We start from the raw sequence: 25,559 nt of genomic DNA, 5'->3' as shown, positions 1-25,559 counted from the left end.
TGGTACATCGTCAAAGACAAAACATTATCATCGTTGAATGTGTTCAGTTTATGCGTATTGTGTCAGTTGTCTATGTCTTTCAGTTGTGCTCCGTCTTACTTGATAATGTATTTTCTGTGTTCACGGTGACGGCTCTGCGTGTCCGAGTTCCTGGGTCCACGAACAACCACAGTCACCGAGAATAATTGTCAGCTAAGTCAAACCAGCTGTACGCTTTTAATATGGCAACCTAAGAGCTGAAATGTTATTTCAAGGCACATGAAGTCGAGGTACACTTGAAAAGTCTACAGATTCTTTTAGGTGTGGCACAATCTTGTCAAATATTTTTGCCTTTTTTATTATTATTTTTTTTCACTGTCATCCGTCGATGTGGATGGGCGATGATAAAGAATACCGCTGCCAAAGTGCGCTTTTATGCCGGTAAATCTTTGAGTGTATATTACAGTGCCGTATGGTGCTGGCGAGACACTTGGACATTCCAGTCTATTCTATGAACACGCCTACCCTTTTTACCCCACCGTTTCGCTGTTCTTGAACTGGGGGGAAGATGTGGTAAAAAAACGCTGCCCTGGAGAGTGTGCGTCATGCTTTGACGTAGAAAATCGGTGTGCGGGGCCCATTTAGTATTTCAAGGTGCGCGGGAATCATCATGATGGTGATAGCGGTAAAACTATGAGCGCGCCTATGCGCGTGCTCATGCGCGTACCACGTGAAAAGCTCCCGAGCCACGGGGACAGCTCGGCTAACTCCAAAGAGCAGAGTGCAAGGACAAGTTCGGGCCACGCCCCGGCTGCTCGTTCTGACCCTCCGTGTCCGGGCCTCGTCTCGGCGTTGAAGTCCTCGGGTGCGTCCTGGACTGGGCATCGCCCCACCTCGCCCCCACATTGTTCAGAAGCGGCATTCGTCACGGCCAGCTGCTGTTCTGGTCTCGGAGCGAGACGCTGTCCCAGGTATGTTCGCGGCAGACGGGCGGTACGCTGTTCTCGATGGTGTACAGGAGAGCCCAGGCATTGACCGTACTGGGATGCCCCTGGCGGTTATCTTCTAGACCGGGCCCCGCCTCGGTATGAACTCCGCAAGCACAAGGGTGTGCCTCCTGACTACCAGAGAGCTCAAGTTCAAGCGCAACGTTCACGCCCCAAGAGTAGAATGTGAGTGGACGAACAAGAACATTAACTCCCTTTCGCGTAGGACTGTGAACGCGTGTATATATGTGTGAGTTTATGTTGTGTGTATCCCTTTGTCCGTCTTCGTGTATATAAAAGTCTCTCGTTGTCCTCGAATGTCCTCTGTCCTGATCTGGCTAACCTGTGCCACAGTTGCCCACAGGGGTTTAACGTCCCAAAACCACCATACGATTATGAGAGACGCAGTAGTGGAGGGCTCCGGAAATTTTGACCACCTGGGGTTCTTTAACGTGCACCCAAATCTGAGTACACGGGCCTACAACATCTGCACCTCCATCGGAAATGCAGCCGCCACAGCCGTAATTTGACCCCGCGACCTGCAGGTCAGCAGCTGAGTACCATAGCCACTAGACCACCGTGGAGGGGCTCCGTTATGAGCGGTGACTTCGCGGCTGCTCTCCGAAAAGTGGAGACGCTATTAAGACGATGGTGTTCAAGACACTGCTATTAGACTCAACTTCGTCTTTAAAGTATAACGCAAAAAATACTTGTTTATTTACCTGCGCTCGAAAGGCACTCTGCTGTAGCTTGTGCGTCCCCGCGTTTCTCGCTTGGCTCTTCTTTTTTCTCGTTTCCTTGTCCCAGCCCAGAATGTGACAAATAATTAACATTCTCGGCCGCGCAAAGTTAAACACATAGTTAAAGTGGGTACCGTCTTTGTATCCGCCTTACCACAAGCTGACCGCCTTGCAACTTGATCTTGCAGGAACGAATGAGACCGTCGGCACTGCGGTACACTTCCGTGACCCTTGCAAGCTTCCATAGCTGGCGAGGCGTGTTGTCTGCATGCACGAGAATGATGTCACCTTGCTTCAATGCTGTATTTCATTTCGTGTCAGCAAAGTGTGCAGATCGTAATTGGAACAGGTATTCTTTTTTCCAATGCTTCCAAAAACTTTCAACCAGCAGCTTCCTGTAGTTGTGTCTGCGTATGGCGTCAGCTAGTCCGGAATTACTGTTGACTTCGTCAGCGGTCGCATACGGCATGGAAGTCAACCTTCGCCCAAGGAGAAGTTCGGCTGGTGTCAAAGTGCAAGGTTCTCCTGCATCTGTCTCGATGAAAGTCAGAGGCCTAGAGTTTACGACTGCTTCGACCTCCACCAGCACTGTTGATGTTTCTTTGTAATTCAGACGAGCTTTGTCGATAATTTTTTGCAGCGGAAGCTTCACTGATCGCACGAGGCGCTCTCACCATCCACCCCACCAAGGAGCATTTGGTGCAATAATCTTCCACGAAATGCCATTGGCGCTAAGGTGACCAGCGACGTCCTTTTCAGAGAACATTCGGTGTAGTCGCTTTATGTCTGCCGATGTCTTGTGAAAGCTTCGTGCCTTGTCAGAATAGATCACCCTAGGTAATACTCTCCGAGCTGCAAATCATCGTAGGCACAGCAGGAAAGCCTCAGATGTCATTTACGCCCCGCCACGGTGGTCTAGTGGCTAAGGTACTCGGCGGCTGACCCGCAGGTCACGGGATCAAATCCCGGCTGTGCGGCTGCATTTCCGATGGAGGCGGAAATGTTGTAGGCCCGTGTACTCAGATTTGGGTGCACGTTAAAGAACCCCAGGTGGTCGAAATTTCCGGAGCCCTCCACTACAGCGTCTCTCATAATCAAATAGTGGTTTTGGGATGTTAAACCCCACAAATCAAATCAATCAAATCAGATGTCATTTCCAAGACAAGCACGAGATGCACGGCTCAAGATACGGCGCACGTAAAAAGTGCAATGTAGCACTTCCTGTCCCCTTTCTCCGTGCGCGCATAAAGAGGGCCCGCGAAGTCTACTCCTACAACTTCGACCGGGTTCGTTGGTTACACTCGATGACTTGTTAACGAAGCAGTCTCAGCAGTTCCTGGGCCCGCACTGAAACGCTTGCATATATTGCAGCCATGCAGCACTCTTTTTACCAAAGAGCGAGCTCGACAAATCCAATAGCGTCCCCGAAGCTGCTAAGTGTATCTCTAACACCTCCATGTAGGACTTGAAGATGGGCTCTATTTGCCAAAAGTGCCGAAAAGTGGTGGCTTGACGGCATTATGATTGGGTGCTTGACATCTTGTGTGGAATGCATGCGGTATAACCGGCCTCCAACCCAAAAAATTCCATCTTTGTCTATGTAAGGACGTAGTTCAGCGATCCGAGATGTAGACTCTACTGGTTGGCCGTTGGTCAAAGCGGTGAGTTCTTCAAAAAAGCCTTGCTCTTGTGTATATCTTATTCAATACTGTTCAGCGTTCAGGATTTCTGTTGCCACAAGATGTCCCGTATGATCCGTCCTTTTTCTGCATCGCTCAATAAATCTGCAAACCCATGCAGTGACTCTGAGTAGGTGCTGAAGCCTGCTGTACTGTTGAATGTCGATTATCAGAATAGAGAAGCGTGTCATTAGTGTGACAAGGACTGTTGTAACTTCACTTTGGGTGGCTTCCACTATGTCTAGTTCACTGCGCTATGTCTAGTTCACTGAACTGTAGAGACCATTCAGACATCGGTTTAGATAGCCACCCGGAACCATGCCACCATTCTGAGCTGCACAGCAGTCTTTCAAGCGTCCCGCCACGCTTGAGTAGGTCAGCCGGGTTGTTCGTTACAGAACAGTATCTCCACTTTGATGGATCTGTAGTGCACCTAATTTCATTGACTCTGTTGGCTACGAACTGTTTCCACTTTTTGACATCACTTTTTATCCATGACAACACAATGGCGGAATCTGCCCACATCATGTAGTCAACATTAACATTCCTCAAAGCACTTTTCACGTATGCCAACATTCTTGAGCCGATTAAAGCAGCCAGCAGCTCCAATCGCGGCAGCGTTGTCTTCTTAATGGGTGCTACACAGGACTTCGCAATCAACAGTTTCGGCTCCTCAGGACTTGACACGACCTATATCGCTGTTCTGTATGCCGCTGAACTGGCATCGAAGAAAACATGTACTTGAAGCACATTCGGCTTCCTTGCTCCGCCTCCCAGATAGCGATGAACTATGACGTCTTGCAGTTGCAGCAGCTGGATGACCCAATCAATACATTCTTTTTGCAGGTCATTGGGTAGTACTCTATCCCAGCCAATCCCTCGTATCCACAGCTTTTGAAACAATATTCGTATGGCAATAGTATATGGTCCTAGAAATTCCAATGGGTCAAATATTTTTGATGCTGACTGCAAGACAAATCGTTTTGTGTCCCTCTGTGATGTCAAAAACCGGAATAGAATTTCAACCCAAAAGTTGAATTCATCCTTTGCAGGATCCAAACCGAACCCAGGACCTTGACCGCAACAATTCATGAAGAACGACCATCTCATTAATAGTAGATTCTATTTGATTTTCAAGCATTTGCCACAAATTTCCTGAATTTGTTGTCCATTTCCGCAATGTCATGCCGGCAGATTTCATTATTATACGCGCTTCTCGGCAAAGTTTAGCGGCTTCCTCTTCTGTGTCGGCACCAGTGACAGTCATCCACGTAAAACGACTCGGCAAGAGTTTGCACTGTTTGTGCCATGGCAGCCGGTGCTCTTTTTACGTGGTAGAGAATAGTAGCTTCGAGCAAAAATGGGCTACATGTAGCTCCAAAAAGTACTCGTGTCATCCTCCACTCTTGTAGCTTGACCTTGAATAAATCTTGAGCAAACCAGAGAAAGCAGAAAGTGCCTCTGTCATCCTCTCTAATCGCAATCTGAAAGAATGCCTTTACTATGTCCGCGATAACTGCCACCGGGTGGGTTCTGGAGCGTAGCAGAATTTGCACAAGGTCTTGGTATAATTGTCATCTTTTTCAAGGCAGTCATTAAGGGACTTGCATTCTTTGGCATGTGATGAAGCGTCAAACACCACTCTCATTATTGTAGTCAGTGCTTGTTCACACATGACTTTCTTGTGCGGCATGTAATATAATTTCGTCACCTCTGCAGGTACATCACTGACTACTTTGACGTGTCCTGCCCTCAACAACTCTCTTATAGTACGGTCATACGTTTCAAGCAGTCCTTTCCTGGAGTCGAGACGGTTGACAAGCTTGTCCAGTTGAGTAACAGAGACTTGCTTGTTGCTTGCAAGCTCGAAATTATCCTTCCAAGAGAGGGCCACTTTAAATCTTCCATTTAAAAAACTAATCGTTTGCTCAAAATGCCTCATAGTGTTGCTCATTTCAGGTGGCTTGTTTATCGTGTCCGTAATTCCTATTGTTTTCAAGTTCCCAAAAGTGCAAAATCTCGTCGGAATCGGTAGCTTGGGCTTTTAGCAAGCACACCATCATTTTTGAAGTAGTTGGTTGGGACACCAAGTGCGATGTGCTTCTTTGGAAGCTCCATCCAAGCTTGGAGTTCAGTGCGATCAAGGATTCGTTGCCTTCGCACCGTGAAACTTCACCGGTCAACACTTTCCACATCTGATCGGACCCGATAAGTACGCTGATGCCACTCTTAGTGATGATAGATGGATGTTTGAGCTCATCGGCGACACCGTTTCCCAGCTTCTTGAAAGAGGCAACGAAGGCTACGTCCATTGAAGTCTCTGCGACGTCTTGGCAGATGCTTGGGATCTCTATCGCAGTTAAGACTATTTCCGTGTCAGAAAATTGGCTTCGCAGTCGTAGTTCTATGATGCGACGCCTCTTAGCCTCTTGTTCCGATGTACTTGCGAAAGTATTGAAGGCTATTCGAGTTGTTCTCACCCTTTTCAGCTGGAGGTGCTTGGAGAGATCTTCAGTTATGAAACTGAAAATTACTCTGACTGCCACCATCAAAAATGCCTCGTATGTAGCGGCAGGTGTCATCATTCATGGCCCATGCTCTGAAACTCTGAAGGAAAACGCAAATGATAGAGCCTTCCTTGACAAGACTTCTTCCAACTGATGTGCAGACTGTCATAGTTTTTTGGTTGTTCTTGTTAGCATTGTCCGACTTCTGCGAACATCTATCAGGATCGCACATGCTTGTAGCGTGTCGAACTTGGCATCTGGAGCGGGAAATCTTCTTTTTGCATTCCCATGCACGATGTCCTTTGGTGCTGTACCGGAAAGACCTTTTGATGTTGGAAAGCAGTTCCTTCTTAGGTGTCAGTGACAAGTCGGCTGTGCAGGCTTCCGATCTGTGATGACTGGATGAGCAAAATACGCAGTTGTCCTTTTTTTTCGTACGGACAGGGCTTAACATCTGTAGCTTGGCAAAATATTCTTGCTCCAGGTGCGTCTTGTCCCCAAATCGCTTCTGTAGCATGTTCATGGCGTCGCAATAGCAACTTTCTGTCGTCAGAATGCATGCAATTTCTGATGCAACGTCTCCTTTCAGATACAGTCGCAGGTAATGAAACTTCTCTGTGGCAGTGATGCGATTGTTACTATGAACAATTTAGTCAAATTGTTCCCAAAATTCGGTCCACTTGCATAGGTCTTTTAGAAAAAGGAGCAATTGTCAGTCTAGGCAATTTAACTTCATTTCCGTCTGATGGTGCTGCAACTGTCTCGGCAACTGTTTCTTGAGTTCCGGTCGATGTCCTTAGCATGCAATCTTTCTTGCTGAGAATCTATGCGAGAATGGGCGTAGCACTGTCCTCGTATTGTAAGACGGCGTTATACTCGACTTTGAACTCCTCGTGAGATATATGCTGCTTAATCTCGTTCAAGTTTTTAAGCTCTTCGTTATTAGCCTTCAGCCTCTCATATATGGAATCGAGATAGTCATAGGAGGCAGAGTCGTTAGCGAGGAGAGCACTTGCCTGGTTTATAATCCTCGTGTTCTGTGCTCGCCGCGACATCCGCTTCGACTTCAGTCAGTTCATGCCGCTGCAGTTGACTGGTAGCCGTCCGTAGAGTCCTGGTTTTCAATTCCGGTTCTTCGGCACCAAATATTAAGACAATGGCGTTCCAGACACTGCGATCAGACTGGTATAAGGCAAAACATACTTGTTTATTTACCTGCGCTTGGAAGCACTCTGCTGTAACTTGTGCGTCCCCACGTCTCTCACTCGCGCTCTTCTTCTTTCTCGTTTACTTGTCCCAGCCCAGAATGTGAGAAATAACAACGCCACAGAACGGCCCGCAGCTCCGTACTGCCGGTAGTCATCTAGTGACGCCGGTTGGGAGGTGCACTGCCCGAGTACATATTGGCACTTCGACATTCACCGGGACTTTCGTCGTACTGCGGAAATGCAGCAGGCAGGTCATCTTGGGATTAGACTTCCTTTGAGAATATGCGGCTATTATAAATCTCCGAGAATAGCTGGTGTCGTTTTCACGCAACGAACATTCTCAGGATTGTGAATCGTGTATGATAACGTTGCGTGTATCCAACGATTCAGTGACAGTACCACCCCGTTCCAGTGTTCTGGTTAACGTGCTGAGTGACATCAATCAAACGGCTCTCGGAGTTGTGGAAGGCAATGTGTCCATGTTCTTGTCTCGTGAAGTATGCTTCGCCTGTGGTCTCATAGAATGGACCCAAGATCCTGCGAAAATTCTACTAACAAATTTTAGTCACGAATACCAGCACTTCATAAAGCAGTGTGTCATCGCTTACTTCGAAGAAATCGGAGACACCAAAGCCAGCTTCTCACTCGCGCAACTCTCTTCCGGTCCTCGCGACGACAAACAGTCTCCGGTTAAGCTTGATGTGAACTGCGCACTGTCGACTTCACAGCAAGAGAGTCTTCGCTCCCTCCTGTTTTCCTTAAGTGATTGCTTTGCCACGACGTCCAAATCAAACCCACGCCCGTCGCAAAGCACAGAATCATAACAGAGCCCAGCGAAAGGCCTATTCGACAACATGCTTATCGAGTTTCCCACAGAGAACAAGACGCCATCCAAAACCAAGTACAACAAACGCTAGCTGATGACATCATTCAGCCATCTACAAGCCCATGGGCATCACCGGTTGTGTTGGTGAAAAAGAGAGACAGCACATTGCGTTTCTGTATTGATTATCACAAACTGACCACCGTGACAAAAAAAAAAGACGTTTATCGGCTTCCTTGCATCAACAACTCACTCGACTGCCTTAGAAACAACCTATATTTTTCATCCATGGATCTACACAGTGGTTACTGGCAAATTGAGGTCGATGAGCGTGACCGGGAAAAGACCGCCTTCATTACTCCTGACTGTCTCTTCGAATTCAATTTGCTTCCTTTTACACTGTACTCTGCTCCCGCGACTTTTCAATGAATGATGGACACAGTTTTGTCTGGTCTCAAGTGGCAATCGTGTCTTGTCTATTGAGATGACGTCGTCGTCTTTTCTGCTGACCAAATCCCTCGACACGCAAAAGTAATAATGACACTAGCTACGCAACAGCCAGACACCCACTATATGCTCGTGTCAATATAAAATGTGTATTTAAAAAGCAGCTTTTTTTTTCAAAAAATAAACTGATAGGCCAAGACAACTGCGATTGTTTTCATTAGTTCAGCCAGGAAAAACAAAAGTACCAGGTCTGTAAACGCACGCAACAAAGGAAAGTAATGAAAATGTGTGCATAGCAAGCTAGCTCAGCAAGCTAGCCGAGTGCAAGATAATGCAACCACAACAGTCCTTGTGCCTTCACAAAAGCACATTGGTTTGGGTTACACAAGAATTACAAACAAAACCATACTTTTGGCAATTTTCTTTGTTCAGTGGCCATATAACGTACTTCTATTCCGTATACCGTTTTTCTTGTAACATCTCGCTTGAGTAGCCGCCCACGCCAAAGCTCCTACGTTTTTAAAATTTGGCCAATGAAAAGTGGTCGTTGCCGCCTATAGAGTCAGAACAAGACAAATGCGGCAGTTGGCCCAGTTTACATACAAATATAAAGAAATCATTAGTATTTTCTGGGTATTTTGAGAAGAAAAACTGAAGAACTTTAGCGCTTTCTGGCTAAAAGTTGCAAAGGGGTTGCATATTCAATTTATTTCTTGCGCAAGTGGAAAAATTCCTAGTATTTTCTGGTTATTTTGAAGAGGAAACTTTAAGCACCTTAGCGACTTTCTGGCTGAGAGCCGTAAAGGGGTCGCATATTCTATTTATTTTATTTGCGAGAATGTACCAAAAAAACCATTCCACGTAAATTAAAATAAATTTGATTTATAAGCTTCTATCGCTAACATGAAATAATTAAATTGATGAAAGTAAAGGATAAACTTTTGTGTTTTGAGAGTTGAAGCCACATGTTAGTCATTTTTGCATCCAATCCAAGTCACATAATGACTGTTGTGTGTAGAGTGAAAAAAAAAAACAAAAAAACTGATCATCTGTGTGAGCCATGTTTTGCGTTCTGTGGCATATAAATCTGCAAGAACAATGTAATTATGACTACCGGGGAGTATTTTCTTCGCTGAAAAGTATGGCAAGCTGCAAAATGCAATTACAACGCCATTGCTTTACTCAGGCGAAAGTGACGCCCAAACTGTTTGTCGGGCATGTCAAATGCAACCTCAACATCCCTCTGGCGCTTGTTGTAGGTCACGTCTCAAAGCCAAACGTAACAACAAAGGCCGCTGGCTCAGCCGGCACTGCCATTTTTCATATTCCATTTGTGACAGATAACTCGCTGGCTGTTCCGCCGTAGCGTGGAAGCGATTTGGTTTATTTTTCCATAATAAGCGCTTACTCCTCATTTTGACGTCAACACGATTCGGGCTTCTGAACCGTCACTTGATTGACAGGTTCAACGACCAATCAGCATTTATTTTTTCATAACGAGCGCACGCTTGCAATTTGGGTCATCACCACAATGTGGGCTTTGCACTCGTCACTTGACTGACAGGTTGAACGGCCATTCGGGGAGCGCCTTTGGGGGCCAAAAAAGGAATAAGAAACAAGAAATAGCAGTTCGTTATACGGCCACAGGAGCTATCCAGTGCACAATTACAGCTGCCACCAAGATCAGCAGCACAAGTGTTTTAAAAAGTCTGACGCCAAATCATACGCAAACTAAAGTTATGTAGGAAGAGAAAAGAGCTTGTCAATGAACTGAGACTAAAACTAATTTAGGTAGGTGTCTTTATCTGTAGGCAAATTTTTTCAAATGCACATGATATAAGCACAGGAAAACCCAAAGGGTGCAAATGTAGCAGGGGCTCCACCCTTCAATAAGTAAATAAATAAACGAATAATAAATAACTGAAATCATTCAATGAAATTAATAAATTAAAATGGGGCAATTATTTTGTGACTTATCTAAAAGAGCCAAATCCAAATTTTACGACTGAATTCTAGCAATAGTAGATTACGTACACTTTAATTGCAAAATGGCTTTGAGGTATATTGATACCATGAGTACAACAATAAAAAAATCATGGGAATAGATGTAAACTCGATCATACTGACACTAGCTAACAACTGCATTTTCCTCAGTTATGCTTAATAGAAGTTTTGCTCTTATAAAAGAGCCACGATTGTAGAAGTGGCTCTCAATTAAAATATGATATGAAACTATGAGTACTTTTGGAAGAACATAGTAAAACAAGTGTGATCATTAAAATTGTGTCCACCTTTGTGGATACAGAGTCTATTTTAGTCCCTTCTTTCTGCATCTGCTTTGTTATGACAGTAACACACTGAAATGCAAAACTTGGCGGGAATGCCGAGCCCCATAAAAAAACTCACGAAAACGGAATTTCACATGCACTACGTAAGTGAATAAAGATTTTGGTCTTACCATCCTGAAGCTCTCCTTTAGCAGCAAACTTCTTGAGTGCCTCATACTCCTTTTTGCTTTGATCATGCTTGCTCAGCAGATGCTGAATAGGTTGACTTTTGCCAGCACTAGGTGAAACTTGAGGCGCTTCAACAGTCATCATTGGTGACTGTGGTGCAGGGCTGCTGACACGATGCCCTAGGGGTACATCCTCCTTAACGTTGCTGTCCTGCTGCTTTGGTGGTGCATCTTGTACTGCCCTGGGAGGTAGAGAAGGACGCTTGCCCCAACCCCAGTGGGTCATTCCAGAACCTTTCACTGTATTGTCCCATTTCTTCTCTTGAGAACTGTTGCTTCCTGTCAAGTCTGAGCCTTTGAACCCTGCAGGCTTGGCTGACGACTTTACTTCTGCCCTGTTCAGCTGCATTGTGGCGGTATTTTCAGAGGGCTTCGAGTGAAGGTCGGGGAAGTCCTCATCGTGGAATTGGGGGTTTTCAACCAGGCTTCCACCCCTGGTTTCTCGACCACCACGTGCTCCTCCACCGCGTCCTGACCTTGACCGGAGGGTGTAAGTTTCTTCATTTTCCCAGCTGCGCTCATATATCTTAGGGCCACGGCCATAGCGCCTCCATCTTCGAGCTCTAGGAGGCGTCGGTTCTGAACGAATATCGTAGCCATATATTCTCACAAGCTCCTCACTTGATTTAGGTCCCTGCTCCTCCTCGCTATACATGTCATGGTCCCAAACACCTTCTTCATGCCAGAGCTTCTTTGGTCGGAGAGAGCCCCTGCCATAAAAAAGGAACATAACTTGCAAGATATGCATGGTGGAAGCGGGCTTCAGTCTTTTTGGAGCAGCTTTGGGAGCAGTAATAATGTGGTTTTGGAACAGCTTTGGAGCAATAAAAAAGGAGTTTTGGAGCTGCTCTGTGGCTGCCAAAGGTGTGTTCTGGAGCATCGAAATTCAGTTTTGGAGCAGATTTATTAAATTATTGAATTAAATTTTTGCATTCTGGTCAACACAAAAAATTTCAGTGGTTTTCACTAAGCATGCAATGCTGATCAAGTGACCAAATTTACCCGAAATTCATATATATTAAACCTTAGAAAGTCAAATGTGAAAGCCCTGCAACTAAATAAAAAACATAGGTGGCATTCTAGACCTCAGATGAATGAAAAAATTTGGCGTTAAAATGTTGCAAGGTTCAAAATGTAATAAAACAATGCATCTATTATGAACAGCACCTGATGATATTTGGTGTTTTTTGGCGCAAGGGCCATTTGATGGGCAAAGAGCGCCAGTTATTGGACTAGAGATGTGAACAATGATTGTGACTAGTGGCTGTATAAGGGCCTTAAAATTCCTGGCGCTAAGGTGGGTAAAAACATAGAAGTAACAAAATCATGACGACGTCGTGAAATGAGTGCAGTATCAATAAATGACAAAAGTTTGTGTCATCGAAAACCGTGATGAACATGTATGGCACTAGCATAAGTGCCTCGATTGTTCGCATCCTTGCGTCCAAGGGCCATGAGGGAAGTGCTTTGTTCAGTGTAGCCGCCACAGCGGAGACCTCTCTAGAGAGGTCGTGCTGCAGAATACTCAGGTGTATCACAAGAAAGATACATAGTTCTCTCAGAAAAGCAAACAATGATTTATGTGTGAAAAGTGGTTCCCTACTAACGAACATTGCTGGATGAAGTCCCATATTTTCTGCCAATAACCCCTGAGCTCTAATTTTAGAAAAGATTTCAAGTCGAGTGCAGGAACTGGTATCGATGTATTGGTAGTGGTTTTGTTGGCGGATCCAGCTAGCTGGTCCACCAGAACGTTGCCTTGTATTTCACGGTGTCCTGGTACCCAGAAGACTACAGCATGCTGCTTGGATGAGTAAATTGTGTATAAGAATGAATAAAGCGAGACAAGGACAGGTTTTTGTGCTTTTTATAAAGTTTTCAGGGCTTTTACTATGCTTAGGGAATCTGTATATATAATTGCCTTTTGTAGTTTTATTTGTTTATCGTGTTTAACGGCCGCAAGTATTGCATAAGCGTCGCTGGTGAAAATGGGTGAATCAAAGTGCAGAACGTCGGCTTCCGAAAAGGATGGGCCAACAGCTGCGTACGAGACAGAAGTGTTGGTCTTTGAGGCATACGTAAAGAACTCAGGACATGTGTATTTTTGTTGCAGTTCTAGGAAATATGTCTGAATATGTGCAATTGGTGCATGCTTCATAACCTCCAAGAAAGACATGTCCCAATCTATCGCCTGCCACTTCCACGGTGGCAGGCATACTGCAGGAGCCATCAAACGGTGTTCAAGTGGCATGCGAGTTTTCTTCGCTAGGCCCCTCACACACAGTGAGTACGGCTGTCTCATAGAAGGTTGTTTCTCAAACACAGCAAGGCTTGACATGTCGTTAATTGTAGAATGTGAAGGATGTTCCTTGTCCGCATTCATATTAAAGGGATATGCTGTACTCAAAGACACTTTTTTTTAATATTCACCCTAGAGCAATGAAGCTTGAGCTGTTTATAGAACTTTTTATGCTGACTTAAAATATATAATTAGTTTTCTTGCAAGTTCCTTACGTTTAGCTCTGCAATATGACAAAGTGAGAACCTTAAACCTTTTACTTCCATAAACTTCCGTGACTTTTTTGCCATTCATAGTTAATAATGTTTCAAATAAAGTGTAGAATAAAAATAACTAATTAAGAAGCACATACAAAATACGTTATATTCATGAAAAGATAATAGACATAATAAAAAGGCCATATTTCACCTACCATAGCAAAAGTTTACATAAACTTTTTAGTATAAAATAAAATATTGAAATATAAACAAGATAGTTGTATTTGTCATACTTTGGAAAAAATTTGGACAAAATTTAATACAGATCCGCTCACTAGAAGTGCCCGAAAAAGGAAGCACACATTGGAAAAAATGACAAAAGTTTGGATTTGGTTTTAAAGTTAAAATTGACTTTTTATTTATGAAAGATGTCTATAAATTCGATGAAATTTGCACACCAAAAATAACAGTCCTTCTTGTAGTGGCCACTGCCTCTAAAACACGCCAGCACCATGAGTTTGTCTTTCTGAGCTTTTTCGAGCCGACTCCTCACAAACATTTTGCTCACAGACAGGGCCATGAAACACTTGTCAAACTTCTTCCACTCCATCTGGCAGAGCTTTGTGCCAACGGCAAGCTAGAAAGAAGTTCGACAGGACTGCGAAATCTAAACTTAGTCCAGTGTCGAGGGACACAACAGTGCCGATGTCATTTTGCGGCCACGTTTGTGTCACATACCGTGGTGCATAATGGCAATGTCATACCCCCTAAGCTTGCTCACTGTGAGCTCCTTCGACTTCGAGAGATTGGCACTGACTCATCCATTGCCGCATCACAAAATTTTTGGCTGATGGCTGTGGATGACTTTTGATGCATTCACTTTTGCAAGCCAAAAACTGCTGCAAATCCGACCAGCTGCTCATAGCCTATTACTACAGAGTGTGGCACCACAGCTGCTTCCACACGCGAACAATGGCTTTTTTCATTCATAACAGAGATAAATACACTAGAAAATACACTAGTTTAAAGGCACCTTGTGCTCTTTAAACGCAATTTTAAAGCATTTTCGATTAGGTCTTGATATATATATTTTTTTTCCAGAACAGTAGAGGTACCAATTTTATAACAGGCGAAAATGAAAAATCAATAAGTTTGAAAAAAACTCGTGTTTTTCGGCCCCCATCTCCCTTTAAGATAATATTTATAAGACATGTAACGTCTCTGTAGTTGGAGCGACCATTTGTTTGATTCCACGTACAGGCTTTCCACAAGGCTAGTGGGAAAAGCACCCGTAGAGAGACGGATGCCTAGATGATGAACAGGGTCAAGCATTTTAGAGGCAGTAGGTGTCACAGACTGATATGCTATTGCCCTATAATCTAGGCGAGCACGTATGAGGCTTGTATACAATTTGATCAGACACTTCTTGTCACTTCCCCACATAGTGCGTGACAACACTTTTAGAACATTCATGGCTTTTATGCACTTGTTTTTTAGATACTTGATGTGTGGTATGAAGGTTAGCTTGGTGTCCAAGATTAGGCTTAAGATTTTGTGTTCAGTATAAACACAAAGACGTTGCCCATGTAGTTGAATAACGGGTTCGAAATGGACGCCTCTCTTCCTGGTGAACAAAACACACTTGCTTTTCTGTGCATTCAGTCGGAACCCGTTTTCTTCTGCCCAATTGGAGACTTTGTTCAAACCAAGCTGAACCTGCCGCTCATACATGGGCAGACCACAATACTTAAAACCAAGCTGCATGTCCTCGCCATATGCGCAGTAAAACATATTTTGAGGAATAGACAAGCACAAAGAATTTATATTGATAATAAAAAGTGTGCAGCTAAGTACTATCGTGCTCAGTATGAGCTACACCACCCGAGCGCGTGGCTGAGCGCGCTGCAAGGTTGTACAGTAGCGCCAATCATGACATGTTTTCGAGCTATCGAGAGAAGGTTTGGCTGTTAGTGCAAATACACATCGCCCCTATTTGTTTTCACGCTCACCCTCGTTTGACCCTGCGGTGATATCAGTTTCAAAAATGATAACTGCCACCGTGTCTTGACGACCAAATTTTGAGCTGCTCGACAAGCCGAGCTTCACAAAATATGTGATATCTAGCCTTGCTCTTTTTGTTTGCTTCATTTTATTCAATTGGGAATTTCAGGCTAATGTGCTACTTACCGTATTATGTGAAAGTAGCAGTGTCTAGCGCGCACTGTGAAACACTGGAATGCATTATCACATTTGAAAATGTCCCGAGTGCCTAACAGTGTGCGCCTGTGGATAGTTTAATTGTCCTAGAAGCAGTACTCTCAACACTAAATAGCAGGGATGACAGAGAGGTCTAATAAGACTGTAAATCGCACTATCCAAACTTACAAGAAAGAAGACCGCATCAGCAATGCACCACATAAACACCCTCGTGCAATGACTGCTGCTCAGGATGCCGACATCCGCAATGCCGCGAAAGCAAGCCCCTTCAGTACTGCCAGAAATGGCTGTGGCCGCTGGAGTTTCCGCAAGCTCATCGACCATAAAACGGCGGCTAGCAAAAGGTAAACTAAAGAGCTACGTTGTGGCCCAGAAGCCGCGCCTCTCCTTGTCTAAAAGAACGGTGCGCCTTAACTTCGCAAAAGAACATGCTTCTTGGACGATGGACGACTGGAAAACAGTACTTTTTTCTGACGAGCTCACGTTCACCACACACTGGGACCAAAAGCAACGTGTCTGGTGCCCTATGAATGGCCGCTACGACCCCCTCTTTATGCAAGAAGTAGCATCATTGAGGCCGTATGGGGCAGAATGAAGGCTAGGCTGTGTAGAAGAGTGTCACACAGTTCATCCGCCGATGAGCTATGAAGCGCTGTCGAAGAAGAATTTATTCGCCTTCAAAACGAACGCAGTTTCATTGACAATTTGTATGTGTCACTACCATCCAGAATTCAGGATGTGATTACCGTGCAAGGGGCCATGACCCCCTACTGAGGCGTGGCGACCGCTTTATCTACTTTCAGTTCCTGTCAGTCGCATTTTTGCATCTTAATACTATCAGTGCAGACACGTCATCGGTTCATCAGCAGCCGTTCAGCATTGGGTCCGCAACCAAGCACTATACAGGAAGTTACTTTCCGGAATAGAAATTCCCATAAAGTGGCTTCTTATGTATTTTAGTGTAACTTTATCTTATTTAATTTTGTGCAGAATTCTGCCTTTTCACAGTACTCGTGGTATTATTATGCTCCTAATTTCTTTGACTGCGAGAAATTGACTTTCCTTCGCCATTTCAGGCAACACTTATGAATATTAAAAGTTATTTTTGAAAGCCAGGAAAGTTTATTATTCGAGAACACTGAACACGATCTCATGTTGACGTATTCATGAAAAGTACTTGCTGCCTCCCCATTTTCTTAGCAAACTGACTGGAGAGTGGTATATATTAATAACTAGTGTTATTAAAATGTATTATTAGTGTAAATACAAAAACAAGCAATGGAACAGCTGCCGCGCCCACAGAATAAATGCTGCTAGCAATTACCGAAACGGTAGTAATAACAACACGTTAGGGATTGACAGCACAGCTCAGCTAAAAATTATTACTGAAAATACTGCCCAGCCCGAGTCGTCACCGGCTCTTTGATTTCTAGAGAAGCATGACAAATTTTGAAAGTACGCAATTCAAGTAAAATAGTACTTTCACATCCAATCTTGCACGAAGTTTACGCTTAAACTTTGATAAGATTCGCACGACATGTTTTGTGGGCGGTGAAGTCACTGCATTGTGCTCAAAATTTTTTTCAGTAAAAACAGTATCAGCGAACAAAACGAAGAGCAAAAGGTTCTTTCAAACAAAGAAGGGCGAGGGTGAAAGCAAGCATGTGGCGGTGATGTACATTTGCTGGATAAGCCAAACTCTCTCCTGGTAACTTGAAAAAATGTCACCATCGGCGCTACTGTCCAAACTTGCAGGCACACTCAGCCACAATCTCGCGTGATGTAGCTCATACCGAGCGCGATAGTACACCACCTTGCGGAACTCCTGTGTTTTGGACAAATGATTGGGAGAGAACACTGTCCACTCGGACAGAGAATGTCCGATTTGACAAGTAACTTTGGATTATGCTAAACATTCTGCCACGCACGCCAAGGTGGTACAGGTCTCTTACTATTCCAAAGTGCCATGTTGTATCGTAAGCCTTTTCGATATCGAGGAACACAAAGAAAAAATATTTCTGTGGACGAAAGCGCCTCTGATCTGTGCCTCCATACGAACAAGATGGTCAGTGGTGGATCTACCCTCTCAAAATTCGCACTGAAATGGGTCCAGCGAATTGTTTGTTTCAAGGACATGTACAAGTTGGCAGTTTATCATTTTTTGAAAAGTTTACACAAGCAGCTTGGAAGTGCAATAGGCCTATAACTCGAAACTGAGGAAAGGTCCTTTCCCTCTTTCGAAATGGGAATAATTATAGCCTCTTTCCAGGAAGTACGGATAGCGCCAGAAAATCAGATAGCGTTGTACAAGCAAAGTAGGGTTTTTTGCATTTCAATTGGTAGGTTTTCCAACATTTCGTACACTACAGGATCGGAACCAGTGGCGGAATGACTGCAGGAGTTTAGTGATGTTTGGAGCTCGGCTAAGCTGAAAGCTAGGTTGCATGCGTCATGTTTTGTTTTCTAGTTTTTACTTTTCAATTCTCCTTTTGGATCTTTGGAAGGCTTCACTATAGTGCGAAGAGCTGAACAATTGTACGAAGTGTGTGCCGAGGAAGTGTGCTTGATCTTCTAAGCTGTCACCTTGTGTGTTAATGAGAGGAATTGAATGTACTTGTCTTCCTGCTATTCTTCTAACCATGTTCCATACTTTAGCCTCCTGAGTATATGAATTGATGCCCGATATAACGTTGTGCCAACTTTCCCTTCTTGGCTGGTGGCGCATCCTCCTTCCTTTATGTTTTTTAATTTTATGTTTTTAAAATTTGTATGGTTTTCTGCTGTCAGAGAGTCTTGAAGCAGCTTTCCTGCTTTATTTTGCTTTCTACGTGCATTCTGACTTTCACTGTTTCATCAAGGGACGTATCGCCTGGTGGTTCTTCCAGTTTAAGGGATATTCTTGTTCTGGCATCAATAAAAAGTGCTGTCAAAAAGTCTACAGCTGCATCTATACTTAATTGACATATGTCCGACCAATTTAAGCAAGTAGCTTTTTTGAACTTTTCCCAGTCCGCTTTGTCTGTCTGCCATCTGGGAGCATGTGGAAGACCTTTGTCTATATGTGTACTTAGAATGATCGTAAAGTGGTCATTTCCAAAAAGATTGTTGATCACTTTCTATTGTAGCAGGATTAGAAGCGATGGGGAGCAAATGCTGAGATCTATGCATGAGTAGCTTTTGTTGGCGAGGCTAAAGTATGTTGGTTCTTTGATGATGATATGTAGGTTTTAATGGTGCAAGGGCCATGTCTTGGCCAAAGAGCGCCATGGAAAAAGGTGAAAGAGTGGCAAACATTTGCAATGTAACAATGACATGTGCAGTATATCAACTAAGATGATGCTACAGGGCTGTATAGGGGCCTGAAATTGCTCGTCTTAAGACGGATAAAACATAATATCTTAAAACCATGTTAGTGAGGTGAAATAAATAACTAAAGACTAATGGCAATACTTATAGTAAAAAAATAAGCAAAACTTTGGGACTGAGATCTTAATTAGCACATTTGCCTCATCAGTGCCCTTAAACACAAGAGCTGCGAGGCAGGGTGCTGTCTATGCGGCTACTGCAAGAGCAACCTTCGGATGGAGGCCGTGCTACAGGTCACCTCGAAATATAGTGTTAAAACTATGTACTTCTTTTAAAGATGCCAACAATGATTTTTGTTTAAACAGAGCATCCCTACCTATAAATATAGAAGGGTGCAGTGAAAGCTGCTATCGATACGGAAGTAAAAAATGTTTTTTTTTTTCTGATAGCATCAAACTCGCTGTACTGGACAACTGGACAAGGATGTGGAGAAATAAGTGCTTCACCAAATTTGTCACAGCTAGGTTGTTCACCACACAGGCTGACTTATATACTATTGCCCCATAGTCAAGACGTGAAGGTACCAGGCTTTTGTACAGATTCATGAGGCACTCTCTGTCACTGCCCCAGGATTTGTGCGACAGTAACTTCAGGATATTCATTATTTTCATGCATTAATTTTTAAGGTGTTTGATGTCTGATACGAATGTTAGTTTTGCATCCAAGATTATACCTAGGAACTTATGTTCTGTGTTTACGGGCAGACGTTCACCTTTCGTGACAATCTGAGGATCAGGGCGTAAGCCTCTTTTCCGTGTGAACAGGACACATGTGCTTTTTTGTGGGTTGACTTTGAACCCATTTTCATCAACCCATTTGGACCCTTTGTTTATAGCAAGCTAGACCTGTCGCTCACAATTGTGGAGGGAACACGATTTAAAAGCTATCTAGATGTCATCAACTTATGTGGAGTAAAATATGTTATGGGGTATGTACTGACGGAGAGAGTTCATTTTCATAATAAAGAGTGTGCAGCTCAGTACCGCACCCTGTGGTACTCCGGTTTCCTGTACAAATGTTCGGGACAAGACATTGCCGAGTCGAATTTGGAATATGCGATCATACAGGTAAATTTATTGTTACTGAACATATTACCACGTATACCCATATGCGAAAGGTCTCTCAATATCCCAAACCTCCACGCTATTTCATAGGCCTTTTCCATGTCAAGGAATACAGATAGAAAAAGCTGGCTATGGACAAAGGCTTCACGTATGCGTGTCTCAATCCGTACGAGATGATCGGTGGTGGATCGGTCTTCTCTAAACCCGCACTGGTATGGGTCTAGCAGTTTGTTTGATTCTAGGAAGTGGAGTAGGTGGCAATTAATCATTTTTTCGAAAACTTTACAGATGCAACTCGTTAATGCTATAGGCTTGTAATTTGATGCAGACGACAGATCCTTACATTGCTTAAATTGGAATTATCACAGCTTCCTTCTAAGAAGAGGGGATCACACCAGAAAACCAGATAAGGTTATAAAGAGAAAAAAGAGTTTTTTGTGTTTCGCAGGGTAGTTGCTCCAACATCTCATACAGTATGGTGTCAGGACCTGGGCAAGGTGTGTTGCAACAGTTCAGTGCTCTCTGGAATTCTGCTAAGCAGAATGGCTCACTATAAGCTTTGATTTTTTTAGATTTCCTTTCTAGGTTTTGTTCCAACTGTGCTTTGTATTTTTGGAATGCGTCAGAGTAGTGTGAGGAGCTCGATATATTTTCGAATTGTGAACCAAAAAAGTTGGCTTGCTCCTCCAAGCTTTCTCCGAGGGTATTTACTAATGGGAGAGAATATGTTTGTTGGCCTTTAAATTTCTGGACTTTGTTCCACACTTTTTTCTCATTTGTGTACGAATTGATGCTCGTAAAAAACTTTGTCCAGCTCTCTTGTCTGGTTTGTCTGCATGTTCTCCTTGCCTTCGACTTGACCTGCTTAAAATTTTCCAGGTTTTCTACTGTTGGAACATCACAGAGCGATGCGCACACTTTGTTCTGATTCATCCGAGCTTTCCTACAGGCATTATTCCACCGTGAGACTCGCCGTTTAGAACTCATTCTGCTCGTTTGATTAATGCACGTAGATGTGGCATCAAGAATAAAAGCTGTAAAATACCCGACAGCGTCATCTATGGTCAGAGAAGACAACTCAGTTCATGTCATGTGGGTAAGAGTTTGGTACTGTTCCAAATCAGCTGATTCAAGCTTCCAACTCGGAACCTGCGAAGATAGTCGGCTTTTCTTTGGCACGCTCAAGATGATCGGGAAGTGGTCACTCCCACAAAGGTTTTTAAGACGATTCCATTTAAAATCGGCTAAAAGTGATGGTGATGAAATGCTTAGATCTATCGAGGAGTATGAATTGTTTGCGAGGCTAAAATACGTAGGCACCTTTGTGTTTAAGAGACATAACCTAGACGAATAAAGAAGCTGTTCATTGAGACGTCCTCGAGCATCACAGCACATTGCAGCGCACGCGAGCGTCACCCCACAGGGAATTGAGTGCGTTAAAGTCACCTAAAATCAAAAAGGGTTCTGGGAGATCATCTAATAATGATTCCAATCACGCCTTTGAGCTGATGGTGAGGTGGTATATACAGAAATCATAAGGTGATGAGTTTGTTAAAAAGGTACACCTCGAGTGGTCACTGCCTCAAGGGCTGTCAGGAGCTTCATCTACTGGCATGCCACACTTTATCAGTTATCGTGATAATACAGCAGCATCTTCACGGCCCTTCCAGAAAATAGCTACTAGCGGAGAAAGTTCCTGTATTTAGGAGTTAGATGTGTTTCTTGCACACACAGAACTTTTGGGTTGAACTTACTGAGAAGTTCTTGTACATCACCTAGATTTCTGAGTAGCCCACTAACATTCCACTAAATGATTTTATCCATTATGAATTAGAAAAAAGTGCTGTGTGTAGAACTGATTGATATTGGTTAATTTTACAGGGCCTTTGTGAGGCCCTGTAATTGGAGTTTTGTCTTTTTTGAAGCGGTCGACAAGAGGTCGCCGCTCCTTGGCGCTACTGGCGCCATTTGGATAGAAGTGGTGTTCATAGCCTCCTGTGAGGCACTGAACACCCGCTCCAAAGAGCGATTTAAGTGTCGCTTACACATCGCCTCAGTCGATGAAGTCTATGCCATTACCCAGGAGGAGGTTGTTGGGGCCTCTTTGGTCTCCTCATTGTTCTGGCTGGTGCCAGGGCTTGTAGAGGCCACCGGTGCGGACTGGTAGGCTTTGGGCGGGGCAGGGCTGGCTGCTCTCACCAGAGGGGCAGGTGGCTTTGACCTGGGCACCCTAGACGTGGTACAGGTAGCCGCCAAGGGCCATTGTGGTGCCACCCCTCGTTGTACCACTTCAGTGAAGGAAGTTCTCAGTGCGAAAGAAGATGAGACTCACTGTCGTGCTTCACGGAATGCTATAATTTCGTTAACTTTTATGGTGATAAATTTTTTTCTCTTTTCCAGGCTTGGCACACTCTGGAGTATGCGGCATGGCTGCCTTTGCAGTTTGCACAGTGAACCTCATCATATTCCCACTCATCAGTACGGTGACAAGTTACGCGGCATTTAGCCCAAGTAAACTGATCTCGGCAGGTGTCCGAGTCGCTGGCAGATAAAGCAATGTCTCGGGTTAGGAACGCACGGACGCACACGAAGTTTTACGTAGCCGGTTTTGAATGTCTGGGGTAGAATGGTTGAATTGAAAGTAAGTACTAAGTGCTTTGTTACGGTTTTTGTGTTGTTGCATCTGATTTTTATGCGCTGTACATGTGTTATGCCTTGGTCTTTACATCCGTCAAGGAGTTCCTCTTCGCTTAGTGCCATAAGGTCTTGATCGGACGCTATGCGCTTCACGGTGTTCAGAGTACCATGTGTAGTAATTGATACGGGGATATTTCCAAATGCTACGAGGTGTGAAAGTTTGTTTACTGCTCTTTGTCTTTTATTTCGAGGAAACTGTCCTCACTTGCCATCTTTGTGCCTTAATAGCCGGTCCCGAAGGTGTCTTTTAAGCACTTGGCCACGAAAAAAGGTGATATTGCTCTGGCTTTAGTTGATATTTCTTCACACTGAAGAACATGGTATCTTGGGAAACTTTTAGGGTTTTGGGAGAAAAACAAAGAGGACGCATCGATGCGAAGCCTTTTCAGGGCACGATCGGTTACAGGAGGGTTCTGAGATTCCATGAAAAATGGCTTCTTCTGCAGAAAAATGGCTTCTGTGACAGATACAGGTGTGGTTCCGAAAGAGGTGAGTTTTGAGAGATTTTCGTACTGCGCCTTGCTTTGTACTGCGAGAAGGTTGCCACTAGCCTGATAACGTGTACCGAGGGTATTGTTGAGGCATTTTGATTTTTGAAATGAAGCGATTTTTCTTGAGTTGTTTTGTGTTTCACAGTCAATCACATGGAAGTGCGGAAAGATTTCTCTGTGTTTTAGGAAGACATTCAGCATTCCTTTGGTGCACACTCTGTTAAAGGGAGGGCAATCAGACAGTTTGGGCAATAGAACAGAGGCCATAAAATATATATAAAATAGGCAGCCATGCCAGCTGCCCACCACTGAGCCCAACATGGGGACGCAGCAGTACAATGATAAAAAGGCATGCCAGCACCAGCTGTACAAAGCCACTATAACCCAATATTATGTGACCAAGACAAGGCACATACACAAGGTTAACCCTTGCCACCTGGAAGATGGAAGTAAACAGAAATGAGGAGACGACAGGAAAGATTGAAAGAAAAAAAAGACGGAGGTGTAGGAAGAGAGAGATGGGAAAAGGCGACTACCGGTTTCCCGTGGGTGGGTCAGCTCAGGGATGCTGTCTACGTGAAGCCTGGGCCAAAAGGGTGTGTTGCCTCTGCCGGGGGGCCTGAAAGATTAAATCACACGGATCCCCCTATACACGGACGCGGCAAAGCCATGCCCCAGGCTAGGCGTGGGAGAGTTCGAAACCCCCCGCTAGCTCGGGTCCGTGGTGTTCCTACACACCAAATGCCTGCTTCCGCAGATGCCCCTGTGGGGAATGAACAGCAAATCAAGACTAGAGATGAGCTACTATATAACAAAGTTATTTTAATAGTAAACCAATAGGGCTCTATACAAATGTAAAAAACTTATGTTCCAGTCATTAAAGTGCGACAGCCGACACATGAATCACGAGGAATTTGAGATGCGTTCGCCCTGCTATTGCTAGACAATTAAGTGAATTTTTTTTATTACGCTAGGAATTGTATAGACACTCGACGGGTTTTTGCCATTGCCGCCATGTTTTGCGTAAACTACAAGTTGTTACCACTCCTCATGCACCGTGAGTTGGACCCGCAGGTAAAATTGTGCAAGTTGAGGTCATAAGTGCTACTCAAGCAGAGATTAAACGAGATGACCTATCTACGCCTCTTAAAGGGTGCACGCGTCAGCATACCACCGCGTGTTAAAACTGTCATCAAATGCTCGAACAGAGACGAAACACGCTGCCCATCTTCAACAAGCATGAAAAGACATGGGGGAAACAGAGGGTTGCTCGATGAGCAGCAGCCGTGAACAATGATTCTATCTAAAGACGTAGTTGCGATAGCTAGAATGCCTCGATGCGCTCGTTTACCTCTGCTCGTGAATTGAGGCACTCTGGCAATAGCTGGCATGCGCGATATTGACAAGCATCAGCGTCCAGCTTGCAAACTCTTCTATGTTGGTGTGCTCTCAACGGGAAGAGATTGTGCGATAAGATCATTTCTCCTTGGAGTGTACGTACTTAATTTTTTTTACACCAGCGTCTTGTAGTTATCAGTGTCAAGATGTCAGATCCAAAAGAGTTACCTGTCAGCCTTCCCATTGTCACGAGTTCATAATGTCAACGAAGGCAGCGGGCGCTGTTTTCATGATTTAACTTTTTATTTAGGCCAACCTGTGCCAGGAAAACGGAATGTCACTCTACAAGCAATACACGCTGCAGACTGATAGCAGTGAACATAGAGTATCGACCGTTGCATCAGCACTTACACATGTGCCATCGAAGATTCCAGCTTTATTGCTAGAGGCCGTGTAATCTCATCGAAAGGTTCTAAGATTATCTAGATGGTCACCAGTCATTCGGGTGCAATTTTCTCAAGGCAGAGTTACACGCGTAATGGTGCAGTAGCAAAAATAGAAAGGAGCGCATGCGCTATGACCACTAACACATTATGAATTATCCGGTGGCACAGACATTTTTTTTCAGCTTATATAGCAAAAAAACTCGCCGCACCATTGCTGAGCAACTGCGGAGCATAGCACGCGCTCGCAGTTGTTCAGCATTGGTGCGGCAAGTATTTTACAGCACCACTGCCATCTTTAAAGTTTGCCTGACAGCTTGGCTGTTAAAATATATGCAGAGTCGCATGATAAGGTATGCACCCAAGCGCGACTTTAACAAGAACCACGCAATACGTTCAGCTGGTGCAAAATTCATGCTGATCCGAAATACGACGTTTGATATGGACACCGTTGTGTCCTTTGTGTAGCCGACGCGCGTAGCTCGGTCAATGAGGAAACTCTCAACTAAAATTGCCATTGCACGTGCTAATAGGCGTTTAGGCGTGGCTTGTTGCGGTAGGTC

General features: G+C 44.2%; 1 protein-coding gene across 14 annotated transcripts in view; it reads right to left on the bottom strand.

The window, feature by feature from the left end:
* The window catches only part of LOC119176042 (uncharacterized), a 475,621-nt gene that overhangs the window by 95,272 nt on the left and 354,790 nt on the right, over positions 1–25,559 (bottom strand). For 10 of the 14 annotated variants that reach the window (XM_075881071.1, XM_075881080.1, XM_075881083.1 and 7 more), the window contains one exon: positions 10,828–11,594. The exons of 2 other annotated variants lie outside the window; for them this stretch is intronic. In XM_075881071.1, the coding sequence (XP_075737186.1) occupies positions 10,828–11,594 (767 nt within the window). Of the gene's footprint in view, positions 1–10,827; positions 11,595–22,111; positions 22,333–23,751; positions 23,835–25,559 lie in introns of those variants that run through there. 2 more of the 14 variants (XM_075881085.1, XM_075881084.1) reach the window with 2 other exon arrangements.

The sequence above is a fragment of the Rhipicephalus microplus genome, chromosome X (assembly GCF_043290135.1).
Source record: "Rhipicephalus microplus isolate Deutch F79 chromosome X, USDA_Rmic, whole genome shotgun sequence".
NCBI lineage: Eukaryota > Metazoa > Arthropoda > Arachnida > Ixodida > Ixodidae > Rhipicephalus > Rhipicephalus microplus.
The sequence above is the reverse complement of the archived record's forward strand: the minus strand, read 5'-3'. Positions and strand labels throughout refer to the sequence as shown.